The 26,574-nt window shown below is 39.1% G+C and overlaps 1 protein-coding gene across 2 annotated transcripts in view; it reads right to left on the reverse strand.

Annotated features, from left to right (window-relative positions):
* Positions 1-26,574, reverse strand: part of lmtk2 (lemur tyrosine kinase 2) — a 136,649-nt gene that overhangs the window by 7,343 nt on the left and 102,732 nt on the right. For both annotated transcript variants that reach the window (XM_062964390.1, XM_008120892.3), the window contains 10 exons: positions 21,758-21,882; positions 19,854-19,998; positions 18,485-18,558; positions 17,274-17,392; positions 16,098-16,185; positions 10,069-10,199; positions 9,117-9,201; positions 8,401-8,522; positions 7,792-7,941; positions 1,369-4,237 (listed from right to left, as the gene is read on the reverse strand). In XM_062964390.1, the coding sequence (XP_062820460.1) occupies positions 1,369-4,237; positions 7,792-7,941; positions 8,401-8,522; positions 9,117-9,201; positions 10,069-10,199; positions 16,098-16,185; positions 17,274-17,392; positions 18,485-18,558; positions 19,854-19,998; positions 21,758-21,847 (3,873 nt within the window). In that variant the 5' untranslated portion in view covers positions 21,848-21,882. The remainder of the gene's footprint in view (positions 1-1,368; positions 4,238-7,791; positions 7,942-8,400; positions 8,523-9,116; positions 9,202-10,068; positions 10,200-16,097; positions 16,186-17,273; positions 17,393-18,484; positions 18,559-19,853; positions 19,999-21,757; positions 21,883-26,574) is intronic.

Here is a 26,574-nt window from a genome sequence, read left to right on the forward strand (position 1 = left end):
TAGCAGCTTTAAGCAAATACAGGGCCACTTTTGTTGTCACAATGGGGTTATAATCGGCCAATAAAAATGTAGTTTTGGCTGCTATGTCCCAGCTTATTTTATTACAAATAAAAGGCCATAAGTATTGTTTCCTTTCTTTTTCGTATAAGTTACAATTATGCAAAGTGTGGTTCAAATTTTTGACTTCAGGGGTGCCACAAATACATAATCTTTCTTCATATGGGATGTGGTTGAATCTGCCATATCTCTCCATGGACTCCCTTTGTTCGAATCTTGCCCTGGTGAATGCGATTCTTAGATGTCTTGGCATATCTGCTTTTAGATATAACGCCCGCTGGAAATTACGTTTAAAACGTCCTAACCACTTCAGACAGGGTGTTTGACAGGGTGGCTGTGTCTTTCTGGGCTTCAATATCTAGGATCCTTTGGGTTACTGTCCTTCTTTCAGCCTCCCTATTCTGGCCTAAGGAAGTAATTTGTAATTCACAGATGTGAAGATACCTAGTTAGTTGTTCTGGCCATTAGATTGTTCTAAGAAGCACAATTTTGGGAGTCTGTTATTTTCGAGATTTTTTATTTTAGCCCAGTAATTAAAGGCCCTGATTTTGGCAAGTCCTTCAATAGAATATATTTCTAACTCTGCTCTGACTGCAGCAGCGGTGGTCTTAGTGTCAACAACAAGGATCTGTCTTAAAAATTTTGATTGTGTTTGTTCCAATATTGGTAATCTGGTTAGACCCCAGATTTCTGCTCCATATAATATTATGGGAAGGATTTTTGCTTTATAAACTTTGATTATTGAAGTTAAGGAGCCAGGATATCTGTGGGTTAGCAATCTTGCCAGTGTGTTGGAGCGTGCCCTAGCTTTGATCGTGCAAGATTGGGAGTGTGCCAGCCAATAGCCAGTCTCTGCGTATACTAAGGCTAGGTATGTAAAAGAGCTCACCTGTTCTATGCGCTCTGCATCTAGAACCCATTTGTGTCTAGATGGGTATTCAACCAATAACTGGCTCAATTGGCAAGAAAGGGCAGCCAGACCGACCATTCTTTACTTGTTATGAACGTGACATGGTCTCTAAAGCACAAAGTAAATAAAGTGTCCCTGAATATCATCTTATTTTAGAATGATTCATAATTTTCCAATATTATATTACCTTATTTGGGATTCCCAAGCGTTATGAAGGAAAACATTAATTCACTTTTCTCACTTGATGTAATGTTTAACACACTTCTTGTTTCCTTCTGCAACAATATTTTTGTATTGGCAAACTCTAGATGCTCAAACATTCCTCAAAGGACCTGCTGTTATTGTGCCTTCTTTCCCATCCCATTATGAGAGAACAACACAAACACAGATATGAAACATACCTGATCAAAAAGATAAACAGTGACATCATCGAAGAATGTGACCGCTTTCCTCTCGTTCTTCTGAACACTTTCAGCAGGGCTGTTTCCTTCCATTTGCTTTGGATGTTTCAACAAGCTCCTTAAAGTTCTGCCATCATCGTTGTCAGTGAGAATCACTGGTACCTGATGCATGATTTCTTCATCACTGTCGGAGCTGAGCCCATGAAAATGAAACGTTCTCATGTCGTCCTCAGAATCATCACTATTTTCATCTTCCTCATCAGCGTCGTCACCATCCATTGACAGACTGAGCATTTCAGAAACATCAAGCTTACCCAGATATTTCCCTTCAACGTCTGGTTCTTTCAACGTATGGCCTTCAAGGTGACCCAGTAAGGCTTTTTCAAAGATTTCTGTTGGCGTAAGCTTTAGGTCTCTCTCAGGGAGAAAGTCTGCTGTATTAGTGCCTATACAAGACACACTTATGGGGGACTCCTCATATATTTCCACTTCATCATCTGCAGTAGTCTCCACCTCCACCACAGGTAGCAGTCCAGTTGTATTACTATTTTTATGGCAATATTTCTGCTTTCTTTCATCAATTCCAGGGCCCTCTAGCCTCTCATCCAATTCTACCTGTAAGCATGAGTTATTAGAACACCAATCATCAACTATTCTATCCTCATTTGGTCTATTTCCAGTATTTACACTATTTTCCAATTCAAAAGAGTTCCTGCTAGCACTGGTCTCTAGAAGTACTTTTGGTTCTGTGGATGTCTTGATCACCTCAGATTTCTTATCTAGTTCTGAATCGTTGTCAGAAAAATAAGCTGAATCTCTGTACGAATTCTGAATGCCACTAAAAACAGTCTTAGAAACCTCTTCATGCCTATCCATGATATTTACTGCATCCAAGTCAGCATTTACTTCAGATGACACAATTATCATGGGGTTATCATGCAAAAGATGTTCGCCATCTGCACTGGACAAAGCAGTTACTTCACTAGAGTTGCTGCCAATCAGATGTGAGGTCCATTCAGGTGACTCCAAATTTTCAGTTTCATAGCCGCTATCGGCAGGTTTGTCCGGTGGCAAAAGTTTCTGACCTGCTAAAGAGACCAAGACCTCATTCACATCTAAAGAATCTAATGAGTCTGGCGTGTCTACAGATTGCCCTGAGCTCTGAGGAGGAGTTGATAAACTGTCTTCCAGCAGACTGTCATGACTTGTACGATCTGAAGGAAGGACAGACAAGAGAGGGATGTCTTTGAGGAGACCCTCCGAGTTAAGTTTTTGGATCTGAGCAAAAGTTTCATCCGTTTGATCCAGAGGATATGCATCATCTTGTTCTAATCCAAACTGCTTATTCTCCAAGTCATGGACCAACTCTCCCCAACAATTATTGTCATTTTCAAGTTCCTGGTTTTTCCTCTGCCTTTCTGCCTCTTGTGCATGGAGCAAAGGGCTGCCAGAGGGACTGACCCCATCCATTTGGGTTTTGGCTTTTAGGGATTGTGTTTCAGTACAGTCTGCTTCAGAGAGGCAATCCTTTCCAAATCCCACAGTGCAGGGTGCATTATTATCAATTCCTATGTTAGAAAGAGGCTTTTCAACTTTTGATAAAGGGGACGTGTGCTGCATATCTATGACAAGTGTGCTAGAATGCGTCTGATTTGACACAAGGGAGTCAGCAGAAAAATGTGTGTGTTTATCTGTACCTATTTGAACAAAATGCTCATCTTCATGGACAGGGGTATTTCCAGTAACATTACATTCAACTCCTAAAGGATCTGTATTTAGTGACTCCAGTGTATTTGTGATGTCTAATGCCCTTCTGAGATTCTCACCATCAACATCACTAGCAGCTTTGTTACCCAGTGCCCCCTTTAATAAATGTTTCTCTTGAAGAAAAAGATAATTATCAGTCAGCTCTTCTGAAGTCAGCACATGAAGATCAGTCTGCTGTATAGTATCCCCAAACAAGGAGAGATTTTCATGCTTTGAAGTGACTCTAGGACTTATGTTCTTGGAGTGATCACGTTTAGATTTCTCCAAAACAGAGTCAGAAACTGTTTCAAGTGCCACATGGATGTCATTTATATCAGTTAATTCAAATCTATTTCTGGTATTGGAGAACTGTTCAGTTGTGCTGAGATCGCCAAATGTATTTTGGAAAGGGCTTTCAGGGCCATTAAGATGGAATCCTTCCTTAGGATCGGTGTTATACAAAAAATCCCCTTCTGTAGTTGATTCAGCAGCAAAATCCCTAAGAACCATGAAATTAGTGTTTTTGTCTCGTAGAACTTCGGGGCTGTCCACTTCTGTTGTCAATACAGCAGCCTGGCTATCCAAGTGTAGAGTATTACCCCCACTCTTCTCTTCCAATTGGATGTAATAATCATTTCCAACAGAGGGCTTATGAGCATTGAACACCGGAAGTTCACCAGGCACACAAAGTGCAATTTCCTGCCCACTTTCATCTTGAGCTCCAGGCCCCTGCTCCATAAGTGTGTTCTCAAAAACCTCCACGGGGAAGAAGATATTTGTATAACTCATCCTTTCATCAGGATCCGCCTGGCTTTCAAAGTGATCGTGCTTGGCAGCCTCCCAGATGTATTCAAAGTTGAGCCCTCGACTTGTTTCAGTTACAGTGAGGACTTCCTCCATCTCATGGCCAAACCTGCTCCCTGGGAAAGGATCCAGGATTGGGAAGGCAGAATTACTTGAGGAGTCTCTGTTCGAAGTGTTTGGCTTGAGATCATTCCAGTGTTCAGGATCAATCACTGTATCCCTTTGACTTTGCATACGGAGATACGTTAGAAGCTTATGCACCTCATCTGCCGTTGCTCTCTTGTCTGGTGACAACCAGCAGAACTGCAAGACTTCATACCTATGAGAAGAACAACACAGTTAAATACTAAAATAAAACAGTACTAGTTCCTTTCTGTTGTCTCTAATTTCTCACCCTCAGCTTGCTTTCAAAGTACCTTACATTCATTGAATATTTCATTCCCATCTTGTCATTCTCCAGAGTCATTTTTGACATTACAGGAGAGAGTGCTACGATGCAGTATATGAGTGACACCACTCCCACCCTAACTCAATCTCCACATTACCACAAATCCAACAACCGCTGTTGTCATATCCACCCAACTCACACTGGGAAGGTGTACACCACGGCCATACACTAAATGATTTAACACCACCAACACCTTTTGTTAGACTTTAAAAGGCCACAAAGAGATTATGAGGTTCACCTCCTTTGACCATGTCTAGCTTTGTGTCGTGGAGCAGAACTCAAGCTTTAGGAGAAATACCCACAACCCAGTCAGCACAGCCAGTTCGGAAGCTCGACAGAGGAGGATCAATGTCCATGAACCATATATAGACTGACAGAAAGACACTTCAGAATCTGGCCCCTGAATACACAAGATGACTCCAGAGCATGATGTTCAGTAGAATAAGTTGTTCCAGGATATAGTTCCCAGACTTGGCCAGACATTGCACAAACACATCCTTGATGCTGGTACATGTTCTTTGGATCCAAACTTCAACTAGATCTGGCGCATGGTTTTAGGACCTGGAATCATGACTGCAAGACCAACACACCTTCACCTAAATGGGGGTCCATTGCCATCATAGAATCATAGAATCATAGAATAGTAGAGTTGGAAGAGACCACATGGGCCATCTAGTCCAACCCCCTGCTAAGAAGCAGGAAATCGCATTCAAAGCACCCCCGACAGATGGCCATCCAGCCTCTGCTTAAAAGCCTCCAAGGAAGGAGCCTCCACCACGGCCCCGGGGAGAGAGTTCCACTGTCGAACAGCTCTCACAGTGAGGAAGTTCTTCCTGATGTTCAGGTGGAATCTCCTTTCCTGTAGTTTGAAGCCATTGTTCCGTGTCCTAGTCTGCAGGGCAGCAGAAAACAAGCTTGCTCCCTCTTCCCTATGACTTCCCTTCACATATTTGTACATGGCTATCATGTCTCCTCTCAGCCTTCTCTTCTGCAGGCTAAACATGCCCAGCTCTTTAAGCCGCTCCTCATAGGGCTTGTTCTCCAGACCCTTAATCATTTTAGTTGCCCTCCTCTGGACGCTTTCCAGCTTGTCAACATCTCCCTTCAACTGTGGTGCCCAAAATTGGACACAGTATTCCAGGTGTGGTCTGACCAAGGCAGAATAGAGGGGGAGCATAACTTCCCTGGATCTAGACGCTATTCCCCTATTGATGCAGGCCAGAATCCCATTGGCTTTTTTAGCAGCCGCATCACATTGTTGGCTCATGTTTAACTTGTTGTCCACGAGGACTCCAAGGTCTTTTTCGCACACACTGCTGTCAAGCCAGGCATCGTCCCCCATTCTGTATCTTTGATTTCCATTTTTTCTGCCGAAGTGAAGTATCTTGCATTTGTCCCTGTTGAACTTCATTTTGTTAGTTTTGGCCCATCTCTCTAGTCTGTCAAGATCGTTTTGAATTCTGCTCCTGTCTTCTGGAGTGTTAGCTATCCCTCCCAGTTTTGTGTCGTCTGCAAACTTGATGATCGTGCCTTCTAACCCTTCGTCTAAGTCGTTAATAAAGATGTTGAACAGAACCGGGCCCAGGACGGAGCCCTGCGGCACTCCACTTGTCACTTCTTTCCATGATGAAGACGACGCATTGGTGAGCACCCTTTGGGTTCGTTCGCTTAGCCAATTACAGATCCACCTAACCGTAGTTTTGTCTAGCCCACATTTTACTAGTTTGTTTGCCAGAAGGTCGTGGGGGACTTTGTCGAAGGCCTTACTGAAATCCAGGTACGCTACATCCACGGCATTCCCTGTATCGACCCAACTCGTAACTCTATCGAAAAAAGAGATCAGATTAGTCTGGCATGACTTGTTTTTGGTAAATCCGTGTTGACTATTAGCAATGACCGCATTTGTTTCTAAGTGTTCGCAGACCACTTCCTTAATGATCTTTTCCAGAATTTTGCCTGGTATTGATGTGAGGCTGACCGGACGGTAATTGTTTGGGTCGTTCTTTTTTCCCTTCTTGAAGATAGGGACCACATTCGCCCTCCTCCAATCTGCTGGGACTTCTCCCGTTCTCCAAGAACTCTCGAAGATAATTGCCAGTGGTTCTGAAATAACTTCCGCTAGTTCCTTCAGTACTCTTGGGTGTAGCTGATCTGGCCCTGGGGACTTGAATTCGTTTAGAGAGGCCAAGTGTTCCTGGACAACTTGTTTCCCTATTTGGGGTTGGATTTCCCCCAATCCTTCGTCCATTCCGTGTTGCTGAGGTTGAAGATGGCTTTCTTTTTCTGAGAAGACCGAGGCAAAGAAGGCATTAAGTAGTTCTGCCTTTTCCCTGTCCCCATCACCCCATCTTCTCCTTGCAATGGCCCTATCGCCTCCTTTTTCTTCCTTTTTCTACCAACGTAAGCAAAAAAGCCTTTTTTGTTGTTTTTTATGTCCCTGGCAAGCCTGAGCTCATTTTACGCTTTAGCCTTGCGAACCTTTTCTCTACAGGTGTTGGCTATACATTTGAATTCTTCTTTGGTGATTTCTCCCCTTTTCCACTTCTTGTGCATGTCACTTTTGAGCTTTAGCTCAGTTAGAAGTTCTTTGGACATCCATTCTGGCTTCTTTGCACTTGTCTTATTTTTCTTCTTTGTTGGCACTGTTTGCATTTGCGCCTTGAGTATTTCACTTTTGAAAAACTCCCATCCATCCTTAACTCCCTTGTTTTTTAATATCGGCGTCCATGGAATGCCGCTGAGTAATTCCTTCATTTTTTGGAAGTCAGCTCTCTTAAAGTCCAGAATGCGTGTTTGACTTGTCTTAGTTTCAGCATTCCTTTGTATTGCAAACTGCAGGAGCACATGGTCACTTGCCCCTAAGGATCCAACCACTTCAACTGTATTGATCAGGTCTTCCACATTTGTTAAGATTAGATCAAGAGTTGCTGATCCCCTTGTTGCCTCTTCTACCTTCTGGACCATAAAATTATCTGCAAGGCAAGTGAGGAATTTGTTGGACTCTTGGCTGAGTTTGTTTTCCAGCAGATATCGGGATAATTGAAATCGCCCATGACTACTATATCTCTTCTTTGTGCCTGTTTGGTCAGCTGTTGACAGAAGGCTTCATCAAGTCCTTCATCCTGACTCGGAAGTCTGTAGTAGACACCCACGACAAGATCTTTTTGAGTCCCGGTTCCCTTGATTCTTATCCAGATGCTTTCAAGCTGGTTTCCCGGATTACAGTCTTGCATTTCTTCTGCAACGTAACTGTCAGTTCTGCAGGAAGGCCAAGTCGGGTCCTAAGGATGTCCCTGACGTGAAGGCCAACAGAGGCTAGTACTCCACAGACTAAGTGTAATTCATCTGGTTTCAAAAAATAAAGCCAAATTCCTCTTATAGGTTTGTACCCAACTCTAATAAGAATTTAAGAGATTCAGAATTACCATCTATCGGAATACGGCTGTTGAAGACTTGGTGCCAAGAGCTTTGTCTCCTTTTCTTTTATGACCTGCATCAAGACCTCGTCGTCAGATAAATCAGAGTAAGGCTTTGCAGCATTGCTGAAAAGTTCCCATAGTGTCACTCCCAGTGACCTGCAAAAGGAAAAATTTATGTCAGATTTCAAACCATACCTTGGCTTATAGTACCTAGGGCATAAGCCATGATCACAGAAAAAAATGGCAAACTCTTCATTCTTTAATGTTTAGATTATCAAACTAATTATTACCAGGAGCTTGACTGGAAGCTGCCACATAGAATACCAAAAAACTGCGCCTTCTATAAACAAGAGAAGCAGATGAGAAGTAAACTCCCACTTTCAGTTCAGATAAGAACCACAATATTTAAGAAATGAGAATTTATTCTAAGTGGCATGAGTTAAAACAACCCTAAATATCAAAATTATTCATGCAGAAGAGCCTTCTCTTCTTGCTCAGATTGGGGAAAGGGGTGCTCAGCTCACATGGGCTCATTCACAGTCTAAAGTATGATTTAGATGTCCATCAGACCAGGTCAGACAACTTCAAAAATTCTCAATAAAATAATTTTCATACCAGACGTTACTGCATTTTGTTTGCTCAGCTGTTAAGAGCCTGTCCTGAAAGCTAGTCACCAGCTCTGGTGCAGACCATCGAAGAGGCACAAGTTTCTTTTCATCTGTTTCAATGTAATCTTCCTGTCATATGAAGTAGAAAACACACAAATAAAGAGAATCCAAACTATATAATGTAAACCAAACCAATATAACATTGAGGAAAGAGCCCATAATACTACTATGTTGAACTAGGCAATGCTGGTGGCACTGCTTCCATAGACCATTTCCCCTGAAACACACAAACATTTAGGTTGCAAGAAATGCATCCAGCAACAGCAAAACTAGATGAAAATGAGAAACACAGAACTGGGATAGTCAAGAACAGTGTGGATGGACAAACTCCCTACTGGCTCTCTGCAAGTCCACAAAATGATAAAAAAAAGAATTTGGAAATGCTTAGTAATGTTGCAAACATAGTCTAGCACAGTTTTTGATAGAAATAATAAGAAAATGGTCTGTTCAAATTGGAAAAACCTTAGAATGTGAAATGGAAGGTTAATAGTTTCTCAGGCTATGTTTCTGGAGGCAGTGGCAAATACAGAAATTTCCAAGTAATCAAATCTGTGAATGCTTAATCTGCAAATGTGGCAGGATAACCACAGTTTCATTCAACAATCAATCAATACTGCCTCATTCAAGCTCTAAATGTATTCATCCCGACATACATTTGCTCACCTTGTATCTGCTGAATCCGATTCCATAATCTCCAATTTTCACATTTAAATCAGATGTAAGGAAGCAATTCCTTAAGGCTAAATCTCTGGGAAAAAATGTAAAAAAAAAGCTGCGATGAGAACAAAAGAAATGGCAATACAAGCTTTGGTAACTAAAGAAAAGAAAAAAAAACCTAACAATGAAGCTGCTTGTATGGGGAAGATGGCAAGCAGAGCTATAGAGAAGGAAGGTTGTTTTTGCAGGAAAGTGGGACATGTCCTGATCTAGGTTGGGTGCCTGTTTCCACCTTTTGACTTTTATCCTTGGAAAATGAGAGAAGGCTGAGTTCCAGTATTCAACTGTACCTCAGAACAGTAATACTGGAACGGATGGACAACTGGTTCATCCATTCCAGTATTGCTGACATTGATTAGAAGGGCTTATGTAGTACAGTAGAGTCTCATTTATCCAACACTCGCTTATCTAACATTCTGGATTATCCAACGCATTTTTGTAGTCAATGTTTTCAATATATCATGATATTTTGGTGCTAAATTCGTAAATACAGTAATTACTACATAGCATTACTGCGTATTGAACTACTTTTTCTGTCAAATTTGTTGTATAGCACGACGTTTTCGTGCTTAATTTGTAAAATCATAAACTAATTTGATGTTTAATAGGCTTTTCCTTAATGCCTCCTTATTATCCAACATATTCGTTTATCCAACATTCTGCTGGCCCGTTTATGTTGGATAAGCGAGACTCTATTGTACTTCCAAAGTCACTATTTCCAACCTTGGGAATTTAATGTGGGGGCTTCTGCATACAAACTGCATGATCTACCATTAAACTATAGCCATCCTTTGGCTGAACTGTTACATCTTGCATTTTACAACTGAACTTCAGCCTTGGTGCGTTATCAATGATATACGAAAAAGAGATGACAGCATTAAATATTTGAAAATCTTACCCGTGCACAAAATTATGCTTATGCATTGTGGTGAGTCCAGCAGCAATCTCACAGGCCATCCTCTGCAGGAACATTACTTGAGAGTCTCCTTTAACGTTCTCTTCATTGCAAAGATATGTTTTTAGGTCACCCTGTAAAAGGAGTTTAAGAACACTCATCAATGCTGGTCACACCTAACAGATATGTAATGAAGCAGCACACATCGTTTAGTTCTCATCAGTCAACAAGGTTATTAGCAAGAGTTATAAATAACCGCGCGTACAGAACTCTGTCATCAGATTTCCAGACTCTGTAACAGTTTGATGAGAAGGCACCTAAGGTCCATGTTATGGTCCTTTTAAGGCCATTTGGTGATTACTCTATATTGGTACCTATTAACTGACCTGGGTTAAGATTACAGGATAATAATAATAATAATAATAATAATAATAATAATAATAATAATAATAATAAGAAAACTGCACTACAAACTAGAGCTGACAGCTGGCACAACAAAACACTGCATGGAAAGTTCCTTGACAAAATTGAAGGAAAAGCTGATAAGGAGAAGACCTGGCTCTGGCTCACGAATGGGACCCTGAAGAAGGAGACAGAAGGCCTGATCCTTGCAGCCCAGGAGCAAGCCATCAGAACAAATGCAATTAAGGCCAAGATCGAAAAATCAGCTGATGACCCAAAATGCAGACTGTGCAAGGAAGCTGACGAAACCATTGATCATATCCTCAGCTGCTGTAAGAAAATCGCACAGACAGACTACAAACAGAGGCACAACTGTGTGGCCCAAATGATCCATTGGAACTTATGCCTCAAGTACCACCTCCCAGCAGCAAAGAACTGGTGGGATCACAAACCAGCAAAGGTCGTGGAAAATGAACACGCAAAGATACTGTGGGACTTCCAAATCCAGACTGACAAAGTTCTGGAACACAACACACCAGACATCACAGTTGTGGAAAAGAACAAGGTTTGGATAATTGATGTTGCCATCCCAGGTGACAATCGCGTTGACGAAAAACAACAGGAAAAACTCAGCCGCTATCAGGACCTCAAGATTGAACTTCAAAGACTCTGGCAGAAACCAGTGCAGGTGGTCCCGGTGGTGATGGGCACACTGGGTGCCGTGCCAAAAGATCTCAGCCGGCATTTGGAAACAATAGACATTGACAAAATTATGATCTGCAAAAGGCCACCCTGCTGGGATCTGCACGCATCATCCGAAAATACATCACACAGTCCTAGACACTTGGGAAGTGTTCGACTTGTGGTTTTGTGAAACGAAATCCAGCATATCTATCTTGTTTGCTGTGTCATACAACGTCGTTGTGTCAATAAAAACTTTATTTTTATATCCCGCCTCTATCTCCCCAAAGGGGACTCAGGGCGGCTTACATGGGGCCAAGCCTGAATAAAAACAATAGCAATATAAAACACAACAATAGACAAAAGACAATGATAATGGAAAAAATATGACAAGACATCAAATCAAAGGGACTTAGAGTTGAGAGATAAGGAGTTATATGAGAAAGAAGAATCAGAGGTAAGAATAAGTACTGGAATAGTGCAATGCAAAAGTTATTGCATTTGTTAATTGACCTCTGACTGACAGGCAAATGAAATATTTCAGCCAATTAAGAACGAAATCCATTAAATACAGTATCTATATATTCATACTTAAAACAACACATAGCAGCCAAAACCAGGCTATTTCAATCTTATAAGCATGAAGGAAACATACCAAAGATATGAAACTCTACTTATTTCACACAAAAATCACAGATTTATGAAATAAACTTTCAATTATAAATTCAACCAAATCCGAGAAACTAGAGCTGATGCAGTCTATGCAATTCAATGTTCTGAATCAGCGTCCCAAGGAACCAAGGAACCAAGAAAAAAAATGTTTGGACTGTGTAATTTACTGATGTTAATGATATTACCAAGAGGGGAACAAGAAAAGAGCATTCATTTCTAATGTTAGACAAACGTCCTGACATCTTTCCTGAAAAGGGTGTTGAGAAAATATTGGGAAGATAGTTATAAGGTTTCCAACCTTTTTAATCTCCACTTTTCAGATTGAAGGGACACTTGAAAGCCTTAGGCAATTAAAGATTGGAGCATATGCACTTATTAACCTTCCAGGGACCTAAGTCAACCTTCCATAATTTTTAGTCCGCAGAAGTTGTAGTATACTTCTCCCATTATGCTTAAGTATCAGACATGGTGAGAGGATTATGGGAGGCCTGGGGCTGGCAAGTCAAATCCAGTACTTTGAAATGGATCTGGAGCTGATGTTGTGAAGTAGATGTGTGTTTCAAGATGAGCATTTAGAAGTTTTTCACCTTAGATATAGTCCATGGGTCACTGCACTGCATTGGTCCCCAAAGAGCAAGTTACTAGGAAATAAATGTCTCACCTTGACAGCCTTTGTTTCAAACACATCCGCTAGAATCAAACAAATGGATCTGACATGTAGAGTCTGCTATAGATTTCTATTTAAATATTTAGATCTATTGCCCGTTATAAATATATTATACGCATTGAATCAGTGGAATTCTTGATTCATCATCTACCCTACTGTAGTTGGGCTTAAAATACTTTACATAATATGTACATCCCATCTTACACAGAAAAACAATCTCAGAGAAGCAAAGAACATCTTCAAATTAAAAATTCAGAACAATTACACATAGGTTAAAACATTACAAACACATCAAACAATGTAACAAGTGAAAACTGAATAAAACCACACACATGTACAAAGTCATTAGCCTTATAAAGTCTTTATAACAAAAGCATTTAGGTCTTATTCTAAAAGTACTGCAAAGAAGAAAGCCTGAAACTGAAAGCCCCATACAATAATTACCAATCTAGCAAAAGGAGTACAATTTAAATTTGTTCATTGAAAACGCAACTGGTTCTAAGGCAAATATTTGATTCACACGTGTCAACTAGTAGCTACAGAACACCTGGCCTGTTTTGAGAAAACTAGTTCCAGAGACCGATTAAAAGTCCCACCGGCGGTTTTTGTCCTCTTACACATATGACTCTATGATTCATTGCAGGAGCACATATCCAAAACTCGAACCAAACTGCCTCACCAGCTCTAGATGGCAGCAAAACACTAACAAATGATTGGTCTTTCAACCGGGCACTTTTTGAAACTGTGAACTTCAGCTGGGTCCTCTAGATCAGGGCTTCTTAAACTTTTTCAATTCATAACTCCATTTTGTCTGAGAAATGTATACAGAGCCCCAGATATATAAAATAAGAATACCAATCAAACCTTTACTGTGCGGAAAAGTCAAGGGGAAACAAATTCTCATGGCTAGTAATCTGGTTTGTATATTATGGTTTTAATTATAATTTACTGTTCGTGCTATATTGCTTATTTTATTTTGAGTTGAGGTGTTTTATGTTAATCTCCATATGTTGTTCATTTTTATTTCAACTGGTGTTTATTTTTATTGATTTAAGCTAATTTATTTATTTTTATTGATTTTAGGTAGTGCTTATGTGCATTGCAGGAATGTAATGAGAAACCCAAATCTGTGAAATAAGCAAGAAATCATATATTTTAAATATATAAATAAAAGGTTTTCTTTTATTTATCTGTTCCCTTATTACAGTTTATGTATGCATCCCTATTTCTGATCAGGAGTTGGCTTACTGTTCAGTTTTCTAGTAAAACTGAATTACTGTCTAAAAGTGGTGTGTCATCAGCATGCTCTGCTCTAGATATTGTTGGAAAAGTTCTGCTCTAGGCATTCCTCATCATTGGCTATTCTGGCCAAGACTGCAAAGAGATATAGTCCAGCAAGGCAACAACATCTACCTGTGAGTCCCCAGATGTTTTGGCCTTCAACTCCCAGAAAACCTAACAGTTGGTAAACTGTCTGGGATTTCTGGGAGTTGTAGGACAAAACACCTGGGGACCCACAGGTTGAGAACCACTGATCTAGAGGGACACGTAATTACCATTCCACCATAGATTGTTAAATGAGTTAAATGAGTATACATTATTTGGATTGGATCCACCTTCCATTAGGAGCAGAAACAAGAAATGAATGAGAGCTTGGTTTGTCAGGTCTATTCAAACAAATCTCAGTGTTTGCTTTAAGAAGGGTTAAATTTGGATCTACATTTGCATGCATCACTCCCTCATAAACATGCAAATCTGTCAAGTACTCCCCCACAATAGTAGCTGATCTGGCACAGTCATTTTTAACATTGTTGGCAACATCATCTAACAAGTTCTAGAGGTTTTCAGGTAAAGGCCTGCCTCATCCTGAAGCAAAAATCCTGCTTTTTAATTCAGACATGCAAATAAAATGGATTCATGAAGTAAGTTGATGAAAAGCTATGGAAAAACATGACTCAAATACCATTGAATGTTAATTATTTTATTACTGGAAAAAGCCATCTCAAGTAGAGGAAAAAAATCTCCTCCAAATCCAGTTTCCACTGCCTGGATGTTACCACAAATGACTATGTGAAGATATTTTCATGTAGTGAAAAATGCAAAACGAAAAAGGAATGCTTCCATGTATTGATTAGAGACAGTATTTGCAGCTTGAAACTTACTAATATTGCACAGTGTAGGTATGGCTGTAACAGCTTATTTTAACAGGGCAACACAGCATAGTATGCAATTAACGCCAGCTTCACATCCCACTCCTCTTCTCACTTACAAAAGCTACAGAGATCACAGACTTGCAAAAGTCACAAAATGTTATTGCAGCTGCTGTACTGCACCTTATTTTACTTTTGCTTGGCTGAAGCAGGATACAGAAACAGGGGTTTAATTTCAATGCCCATCACTTAATAGCAGCTATGTATATGAATGCTACTAAGTTTGCAAAACTCACTGCCTTGTATTATTTCCTAGCAATTTAAATTCTTTTATGGATTATACTTGACAGGATCATGGCAATGTTTGAAATGACGTGCTAAGTCTCCAAGACATTGCAGCATTAATACAAATTACAGTCTGTCAACTATACCCACTTTTTCCTATGTAAAACCATCTTTGAAATAGGCTACATATATCTGGAGCAGGGCAGAATGCATTATAAATAAATGATCCCAAGGCAACCAACTATATAAAAGTTCACTCAGGAAAAGCTCATGTCCATTCATCCACCCAAACTTACAAACCAGGACATTAAATGAAAAATTAATTAGCATTCAACCCCACTAGAGACAAAGGAAAATTACAAGATCAGTACAATTAGGCCAGATCTAGTCCAAAAATATTCAGAGGAGGGAAGAAAGGTTGTTTCAAATGCCATAGACTCAGAGCAGTGGTCTGTGGAGCAGTGTTGGTTCCTGAGCCACTGGTTGTCAGTCCTTAATAAGAGAAGGGGGCAAACTATAGTTAATAGGAACCCATTTGGTACCAGTTTCTGGCATGCTGGGGAAGGAGGAGATTGATGGCCCTTGACATCAGAAACTTTGAGATGCCCTGCTCTAAACCATGGAAGGAAAAGCTGCTAGTACAGATAATGGAAACGGAAATCCAGTAATACCTGGAGATCTATACATCCCTCATCCAGGCACTAGACAAGGGTATTTTTGGTGAAGTCTTTGCTTTAAAGCTAATCTAAGAATAAAATGGAAGACAAGCCCTAGACAATAAATGCAAGTAGCCTAGGATACGTACAGAAAAATGGAACCTACTTCTGTAGCCTGCAAGTACATAAACAACCCCCAGAAATGATAAAAGAATGTATGTTAGAACACTAACTATCCCGCCCCTGCCCTGCCCCTCCAAATATTGCCTGGCATAATCTGGACTACGATATCTGACTTGCTTCTATAGTATTGCTTATCAACAACAAACAGGGCATAACCATTCATAATAATCGTTGGCATTCACATGATCCAAATCCATCATCACACTGTTTAAGACCCTCCTCTTCTTTTCATTCCCTAAAGGTAAGTCCCCCTTTAGATCCAAAAACCTGGCCAGGAAAGAACGGGAGATCAAACCAATACCAATATGCTACCATAGTAAAATAACATTTACTCACCAAGTCACAAAATTCAAATACCAAAAGGTAAGGGATAGCTTCTACACACTGCCCTGTACATTGGAGGATGTTAGGATGTTGAAGAATTCTGAAAGGAAAAATAAATAAGAGACTGTAGAGCGTGGAACAGTGTTTGTGAGCTAGTTAATAAATGAAATCCGAGTTGTGTGAGTCCAATAGACTGGGTTCATCTTCCATGGATACCAAAGATTTGCTACCGCTGAACCCGAGCAGAAAGTCACCAAGTGAGTTGACAAAATTATGTGAAATATATGGCAAAACTAAAAGCACATGTGACAAAAGGCACACAAAATATTTCACTTTCTCTCTGCTCAACCTTAAAAAGCTCATTAGGTAGCTTCATATGCTTGCCTAGGATAAAAACAAATACAGTAGAGTCTCACTTATCCAAGCTTCGCTTATCCAAGCCTCTGGATAATCCAAGCCATTTTTGCCATCAATGTTTTCAATATATCGTGATATTTTGGTGCTAAATTCGTAAATACAGCAATTACAACATAACATTTACTGTGTATTGAACTACTTTTTCTGTCAAATGTGTTGTATAACATGATGTTTTGGTGCTTAATTTGTAAAATCATAACCTAATTTGATGTTTAATAGGCTTTTCCTTAATCCCTCCTTATTATTCAAGATATTCGCTTATCCAAGCTTCTGCTGGCCCGTTTAGCTTGGATAAGTGAGACTCTACTGTATAACCATGTACATTCTTGAATACCAGGATGAAAATCAAATAAAACTGAATAAAGACATATGTGGAAATTATAGGACTAATACAAAGATTCACAAAGTCTGAAAATGATATACCAAAAGTCAAAGTGCAAAACTTAGCTTAGCAAAAAAATCTCACAAGTAAACCTTCTCAATTCATGTCAGTTGAAGTGAAATAATAATAATAGTAACTAACTTTAGAAAACGAACAACTAACTAATCTACCATCTGGAACAACTGCCCTGTTCTACCCCTATTCAGTCCCTCAGAGCTTGCACGCTCTAAATTTCCAAGTTAATTGTTTCTAATTTTATGACATCTTTCACTACTACAAGAACTTTGAGAAGACCACAATAAGTTATAATAGTACTGTTTTCAAAAGGTGGGGCAATAATATTTACAAGGTTACTTGAGATCACTGTAAGCTACTGAGAAACTACTTACAAATAAGGCTCTCCATGCCTCAAAAAACGGTCTTGCTCCTTGGGACCAGCACTTGCTTTTAATTCATTCACAACGACTCTTGACACACTGGTGCCAGTGTAAACTTCCCCAAGCAGAACCTAAAATGTGATCACAAAGGCTGAGTTACATTTTCAAAAGAAAGGTAACTACAATCCACACAAACAACATTAAAGAAGCTTTCAGTGGGTGCAGGTAGACATCCTGACAATCAGCATCCCCTTTTATGAATTTATATTTCCATTCTAAATTTCGTTTCATTTTAAATGTTGACTTAACACGAATTCTGATTTGAATGATCTGCCTTACATCTCACTCAGAGTACCGTTTTACAAAAACTTGGAAGAGTTTAAGCAATATGACAGATGCAAGATGTTTTCAATGCCTCTACAGGCCAACATGTCCTGAGTTCTTGTTTTTAAAGAACACATTAGTCTGAGCAAAATTAGCATATGCCAGAACTGGAATGGTGGGCCAAAAGTTACAGCTGTATAGTCTCATGGCTATTACTTAAAGGCAAAATGCTTCCAACAGAAGCAAAGGATAATTTTTACAGCTTTTGGACCAAAAGAATAATGTGTGGGTGTAAAATGCATGTTTTAAGAGGAGAGTAGGTGAAAAAGTCTGTAAACATAAAAGACTGGAGAATCATGCATGCCCCCTTTAAGGGAAGAATACTATACATGTGCAAAATAAATAGATCTCAGAGATTCCAGAAACCCTACCAACATTTATAAAAATCAGGAAGTGTTAAGAAAAGGGGAACCAACCTCACATTTCTAGGGAAAATGGCATTGATTTATCTTTTTGTACATTTATATATTTGCCCTCATGGCTTAACAGAAGTCATGGGGGTATATAGATATACATTCTAATACATAATACATAGGAACTATGGCTATCATATGGCTCTTAGTGAATGTTTCTGATTTTGAACCATTAAAATATTTTAAAGAGTTAAAGCAACAGAGAACAAATTTTCTTTCAGCATTCAAATCTGAGAACAGCACTGCACCAAGGTACCAGGGCAACCTCCATTTTAAAATTCAAACAGCATAGGTTTTTCCCGAAGCCTCTTACTGATAACATGGCAAGTTCACACTTCAAAATGTATTCAAGAGCTATTTTTGCTCATTGCAGCAGAAAATATTTTCACAGAGATGGAGAGGTGCAATATTAAAACATGCACTTGCCTTTCCAAACCAGCCATTTCCAATTTCTTGAATATAGTTTAAGTTCTGACGGACAACTTGAGATTTCAGTGCTTCTGTTAAAGAGAACATATACAGTTTTGTTTTAAAAAGCTACTTATTTGAGTGAATTCACTATTTTCCTTTCATAAAATGCCATGTAGCCTTTCACACATGCCATGAGATAGATCAGGGGTCCCCGGACTAAGGCCCGGGGGCCACATGTGGCCCATTGAAGCCATTTATCTGGCCCCCGTGGTGGCGGCTCGCTCCTCCTCTGCCGAGGAAGGCACAGTATAACACAGCAAACGAGATGTAGATGTTGGATTTCGTATCACAAAATCACAACTCAAACACTTCCCAAGTATTTAGGGCTGTATGATGTATGATTTTTTAAAATTATTATTATTATTATTAATTTATTAACAACATTGAGACTGTGTGGCCATCTGTCGGGGTGCTTTGCTTGTGCTTTTGGTGCACAAAGGCAGAAGGGGGTGGACTAAATGGCCCAAAGGGTCTCTTCCCACCCTCTTTATTATTTTTATGATGATGATGATGATGATTATTATTATTATTATTAACATTGAGGCTATATTTGTTCCAGTTTTGTTTGTTTACTTCAAAATAGGATATGTGCAGTGTGCATAGGAATTTGTTCATAGTTTTTTTTTTTAAAAAAACTATAGTCCGGCCCTCCAATGGGCTGAGGGAACATGAACTGGCCCCCTGTTTAAAAAGTTTGGGGACCCCTGAGATAGATGATACAAGAAGCACAGTGGCTGAAAGAACCAATCATAGATTTGCCCTGCATATGGTCATCAATAAATGTATGTCTTCAAACAAGGCATCAGACTAACAGATGTGAATCAAACCAACCTCTGGCTAAAATGGGGAAGTGTGAGGTGATCCTCAAGGCAAATCCAACTGTTGAACTATAATTTACATCCAGCACAGTATATTATGAGAGATAGCCCAAAAAGAGGGGGACAGCTGTCCATCTCTATGTCAACAAAATATAGATATAGTCTCTTTCTTTCTTCAACTGTCTAGGTAAGGGATGTCAAATTCCTTTTTTACTGAGCGCCACACCAGCATTTAAGAGACTAAATTACAAACTGTGCAAGGTATTGCCTTGGATGGGGGGTGGGTTACTAAACAGACCCAGAAACTCCCACACACTTAATTTCACGGGACAAGCTCACAAGCTGTTCAAGAAAAATATGAAAAAATCCAGTAGAAAAAATTAGCATTTTGATTTGGCACAGAAAAATAGGGAGACCGGAAGGCGCTTCAGTCACAAGATCAGATTTCCATTTCATGGCTACGGGTAGGAAGAGAAGGAAGGCACTTGAGTTTAGAAACATCTTACCTGTAGGAAGGGGGAACTGTGTTGGAGCTGGCAAAGAAACATTTGGGACTGTAAGGGTAAACACTTCTGCTGGAGACTGAACAGATGGGGTGTCTTCTGTAGGTGGTGTGAAGTCTATTTCATCATCAAAATTGTCTTCAAATTCCTACAAAAGCACCAAGACCAGTAGAGCAAAACGAACTTGCCTTATTCAGGCACTCAAGATGCAGATTAGCTATTTATACCCATGTGCCCTAACTGTTATGTAAATCCTCGGGAAAGCAAAACTTTGTTGTTAACTGCCATCTAAGTAGACTTTGACTTATAGCAATCCAATGACTTAGGTCACAAATGTCAGACACTCTTTGGCCCTTTTGTAAGTGCTGCAGTGCGCAGTGTTCCTTATGTAAAAGTGTTAAGTAGAATGTAACAATACACAATTTTGTTCTTGTATAAACTGTTCATATGATCATTGGGCAAATCTAAGTTTAGACGTACATTGAGCATATCTCCTAAAATAAATGAAATAAATGAATATCATTAGTCACAACTAAATTCAGTTGACCAAAACGATCCAGCAAATTACCGACCAATTAGCCTGCTCTTGTGGAAGGGAATGATACCACAGGGAAATATTATAATCCAAGAAATAAACAACCGATATAATTATTCTCTCAAATTCAATTGCACTCAATCATATTCAGCTACAGAGCTTCCTACAACAATATCCTGTTTGTCTCATTCATAAAATTCCAGAACCTCAGATCAATCCATATCATGAAACTTCCATCCTGTGGCTATGTAACTGACCCCTCCAAATGCTTTTCTGAAAGAGCTATTGTTTAAAAGAGGCCTCACATAACCTTCTGAATATATTTTTTAAGAAAACTGTTTTATTAACCAAATCGCTATGAACACTTTAACTTTGTTTTCTTTTTCAATTTAATAATAATAGTACATTTTATTTGTTAGGAAAATCTTCTCTCGGCGGGGTACAACACAGTCAAAACTTCTCAACATATAGAAACAACAAAATGTATCCATAAATATTTTAAAAGACACCATTATAAAATACACACATCACAACACAGGTTACAATAATCAACATATAGCAACAATAGAATGTAAATCCAAAACTCATGATTCAAAATTAACTTAGGCCCCTTCTATACTGCCATATAATCCAGATTATCAAAGCAGATAATCCACATTATCTGCTTCGAACTAGATTATATGAGTCTACACTGTCATATAATCCAGTTCAAAATAGATAATTTGGATTTTATATGGCAGTGTAGAGTGGGCTTGAGTAGGCCTCCCAGAAGAGATGGGTCTTCAGTTGTGTCTTAAATACAACAATGAGAGAAGGGAGTTCATTTTACCTGCCTAAATAGACACCTTTCATCATATTATTTACATGGCCAGACTACTTCTGTGCCCACTTAACTACAATCCATTTAGCTCTTAAAAACCAATGGCAGCAATACCCCAGATCCACTTTCCACATTTACCTGATCAGTCAAGCAAGCTAAAATCCCAGGGAAGTTGTTTCACATGCATTTATTATTTTTAAGACTTCTATACTAACCTTGCTGCTAGGAAACCACAAAATAAAGAATGAACCACACAATAAAGCCAATAACAACTATGGAAAGCATTTAAAACAATGCATAACCCCTTCTCTGAACTTAAATGCTTCAAAAATCTAAAAACATACCAATAGGCTACCCAGGTAAGGATGTCTAACAATATAATAAAGTTTGAACTAACTTTGGGAACTGCAGTCAGGAAACAATTGATTTTGATGTAATCAGAAAGACGTTTAATACTAGATATTAAACTATATACATATATATATATATATATATCACTGTTTATATAGGTATATTATCACAGGGAAATAAGTTTTTCTTTCTTATACTCACCTTGAAGTTTATCTCTCGGTCTTTACAACAGGAAACACAGTTCACAAGTAGTAGTACTAGGATGATAAGACTACAAGCAGAGACTATCATCAATGAGAAAGGAACTTCAGTGACTTCCACCTCCCCTAGAAAACAAACAAAAGGTTGAAATAAATATCTCTCCATAAATTAGAACACCTAATCAAGTACCAGCTAACAGAGATGTAAAACTTCTTTGCAGTTATTTATTTCTGCAGTGATATTGACCTTCTTGGCATCTCTAACTGCGTACCATTTAGAACACACGCAGCAAATAATACATTATCAGGTTTCTGCCACCTTTATGGGTTGGGAAGGTGACCTCGAATTGTTTTCTCGCTTCCAAAAAGGGTAGCTGTTCAAGCTAAAACAACATTTCTTGGTTTGCATCTGATCAATGCTTCTTTCAAACATAAGGGCAGACTTTAACTCTTAGAAACCTCAATCACAGCCAATGTAAAGTATTCAAGGAATGGTGATGCAATACATCTGAAAGTCCAATGTTAAGAGCCATTTAAACATTGTTACCCATTTCTTTGTATTCAATCTCAGAAACAAATGGTCACATGTGAAGGTTTACAAGTTTATAGTATTGCTCTTTGCAACAGTGAACATACAATTCGTTAAATAAACTCTTTAAAATCGGGTTTACATTAAATCCAATGGATCAACAGCAAAAGAGAGAACTAGTGTGGTCTAATGGCTTGACTGTTGGGTTACGGCCAGAGTATCTTCCATTACGAAAGGCTAGGAACAGACAACAGAGGACCATTTATCTCCAACGTATGACTTCTCACAGAAGTCTGATGGCTCCAGATGACCACACAAGAGATCTGATTCAGTAAGGAAATGGTGGAAAAAGTTGCCCCTGCAAATGTTCTGAAGACCAAAAAGCTTCAGTCAACATGTCCACTATTAAGTCATTTGGGAAATTGCAGTGTAAAATCTCAAACCATCAGTTCTCAGCTTCATGGAATATATTTCCACAAATTCATCAAAGATGGCACATGCAGAGTCAGGAGAACTCTTCTAAAACTGTGAATGATTTCATAACCAGTTTTATGTAATAGTTACTAACTCTTGAGAGATCGGAAAGCTATTATTTCTCTATTACTCTCCAAGGCGCATTTGTCAAGAAGTAAAAAAACAAAACCTTGTTTAAGAATAGGGTAAGTGCCATCCCACAATAAAAAGGTTTAGTGTCAAAAACACAATGTGAATACGCCAGTATTTTGGAACAGGAACAGTAAAATTGATTTTCAGTGAAAGGAGCAGTTTTGACAACTAAAGTGGACTAACATAAAATGGAAGATAAAATGTATAAATAAGCTCACAAGGTTACTAGCTCACAAAAATTACGGCATTATTCTACTGTGAACCAGTGATGAGACAGACCAAGAGCTATGAGTCTATACTGAGTATAAAATGGGAAGGGCTGCCTGTTTTCTAGCCATTCTTTTGGATTCTATGTTGGGCACAGATAATAGACTGGGTGCTCCACCTCTCCCATGTCTTCTTGCCAATAGCACAAGACTAATACAAGGCTGACATGAGAAATCATTGCAGCTTTAGATGAGAGGTTCTCAACCTGTGGGTCCCCAGATGTTTTCGCCTTCAACTCCTAGAAATCTTAACAGCTGGTAAACCGGCCGGGATTTCTGGGAGTTGTAGGCCAAAACACTTGGGGACCCACAGGTTGAGAAGAGCCACTGCTTTAGACGATGGAAGGTGGATCTGAGCAGTGGGGAAACTGGCATAGATGCATTCACTGCATACAGAGGTATAGACCTTCAAAGGACACAAACTGGGTAATGAAGATAAGACATCTACACCTCGAAAGTTCTCAGTTTCCTGCTTTGTAGAAATTATATATATAAAAGGGTAATGAAATTTCGGCCTAAGACAAAACAACAAAACTACACATCCCAGAAACACTAAACTTGGCAGCACAACCCCTCATCCATGCTTCTAGGTTGATACAACAAAAAGAAAAGAAAAATAAAGTCCTAATTAGAGGGAGAGGAATAATTGTTTTTATCCAATTGCTACCAGTTAGAAGGCTAAGCTCCGCCCACTTGGTCTCCTAGCAACCCACTCATCCCAGGCAGAGTTAGGCCTCACTTAGGCCTCTTCCACACTGAGAAGGAAGGGAAGCAGTGTGTATTACCAAAGTCATTATTATTACTATCATTACTAAAAGGTTGCAGGTTTGAATTGGGGGAGCGGAGAGAGCCCCCACTGTTAGCCCCAGCTTCTGCCAACCCTAAAGTTCAAAAACATGCAAATGAGAGTAGATGAATAGGTACTACTCCGGCAGAAAGGTAATGGTGCTCCATGCAGTCATACCACATGACCTTGTAGGAGTCTAAGGACAACGCCAGCTCTTCGGCTTAGACATGGAGATGAGCACCAACCCCCAGAGTCAGGGGAAAACGTTTACCCTCTACTTTAACTACCACCAATTCCTCAATACTTTATTTCCCATACCACCAGACTTTGCCACAGCAACGCGTGGCTGGGCATAGCTAGTTTTTTATATGACACAGAGCTGCACCAATGTGCATAAATAAATTGATTTGTCGACAATTGGGTGAATTAAAACCACCATCTTTCCACTGCCCAGAAAAAAATGGAAAAGAGTGAAGGCGAGAGCGTGATGAATCAGGGTGATGAATCAGGGTTCACTGTCATGACTGAGAGCATAAGTGAGAGCATAAGTGACATACTTCACATTTTGTTAGAACAAATGCCATCACCATAATCCCATATTTTGTTTTATACTTCTTGCCTCCCCTCTTTAAAAAAACAGTAGATTTCTCTCCCCCCCCAAATAATTTAAACAATATTTGAAACTGAACAATTAAAAACCACAAGTGGTCAATATTTCCCAAGAAGATGTTTCAACTGCCACGATTCATACATGTTTAGCTCGCTGGAAAGCAGTGGTTCTATCTACTATAACTGCAGTTTTAACCCAAGTCACCTTCATGTGTAACAGGAAGATTACACAGCAATTGCTACAGCAATTCAAGTTAATATTAGTCAAAGGTGGAAAAGGAGCTGTGTTGGCAAAACAATTCAGCTGCATACTAGACCAACCCTTGTGTGAAACTAATCTTTATCGGCAAGTTACGGTTATATATTTTACTGCCAGTTGATGTCATCAGGTACGTTAGCTTCCTTATTTATTGGATGTAAATGCATATGCATACTGCACATTATAATACTCACCGTGCTTGTTTAATATGAATTTGTTTGTCAATTCATTACATAATACAATGTGATTTAATATTCAAATTTTATCAGGCCAAATTAAGTTGAGTGTGTGCATGCAAAGGAGGAAATGTCTTTAACACTATTAAAAACAACCACAAAGCTTTTGCTTAAAATACCCTAAATTTGGGTGCAGAGGATTCACCATATGTGTCAAAAGAACACATTGTCAAGTATCATCAGTTTGAGATGCACAGTCCAGAAATATTAACTTTTTAAAAAGAACTTTCAGTCACTCTGAAATGTATAGTAGAATCCCAGCATACCGAGCAATTGCACTAGGATAGGTACAGCACTGTGAGTCTAGAAGCAATGATTTTAAAAAAGAATCTTAGAACAAGATGTGATAATGTTGTTACACAGTGATACTATGAGATAAAGCTCTCATGTGTTGCTTCTCAGTAAAATCTGGAAAGCAGGATGGCCTATAGTTGCAACTGAAAGGCTAACAAGCCAGCCCAAAGATCAAAGAGTAAATCTTTAAAGTTAGCGTTTGTTACACAAGACATGCATCATATTTTACTACAAGACACCCTGAAGCATGAACAAAACATGAATTTAAATAACCAGAATATTTTCATGAACATGTCTAAACCTGATCATGTAAGAAATAAGGGAAGTATTAAGAGGAAAGGAAGGAAAGAAGGAAGAAAGGAAGGAAGGAAAAAAGGAAGGAAGACAGACACAATGGCCATACAAATACTGATAACACAGAAAGACGCCCACATTTAATACAAAAAAATGCCTTAATGGGGGTGTAGGAAGACTGCTTGTGTTTTATTTCACAGTGCATTAAAGTAACCAGACAGGATACTTTCAAACCAAATTATTTGTTCAACATTATACAAAAGATACAAATCTCTGCTAAACAAAAACTTGACAAATCACCCAAAATATTTACAAACCACAAACCAAACTGAAGTCATTAAAGAGATAAATACCTCAAGCAGGTTGAGACGTTGTTACTATAAAATGTCAAGGGATGTGAAAATAACTTTTGCTTTCCACAACCTGAGGCCTGAATGGTTTAAGTATTCCTGTAAATGTTTGTTGTACAGCTTATTCATTTATTTTCTAATATCTCTAAAACATACAGAAACACGCCAGTGGCAAATCTGTCCGTATGTGTGTTTGTCTACCTATCTATATATATTAAAAGAAGTCCCAGCAGACTGGAGGAGGGCAAATATTGTCTCTATCTTCAGGAAGGGAAAAAGGAGGACCCAGACAGTGACTACCCAGTCAGCCTGAGTGAGGCGAAATCTACTGAATGGGGGGACAGACAACAAAAGAGTTCTGTGATCTCAAAAGTGTTCTATCATCTTTAACCACAAGCAACCACAAGACCAGCTGTAAAAGCCACAGAAAAGTTTAATCTCATTTTCACTTCTGTTTTTGAAGCTGAATGCCAGAACGGAGTTTATTCTTTTTCGACACACTGAACTTTCAAAACCCTTTCAATGGCAGCATAATCAAGCCCACACCAAAAGGTAGCATGTTATGCATATAAAGTCACTTTGTAGTAG

Source organism: Anolis carolinensis, unplaced genomic scaffold (genome assembly GCF_035594765.1).
Source record: "Anolis carolinensis isolate JA03-04 unplaced genomic scaffold, rAnoCar3.1.pri scaffold_13, whole genome shotgun sequence".
Taxonomy (NCBI): Eukaryota; Metazoa; Chordata; class Lepidosauria; order Squamata; family Dactyloidae; genus Anolis; species Anolis carolinensis.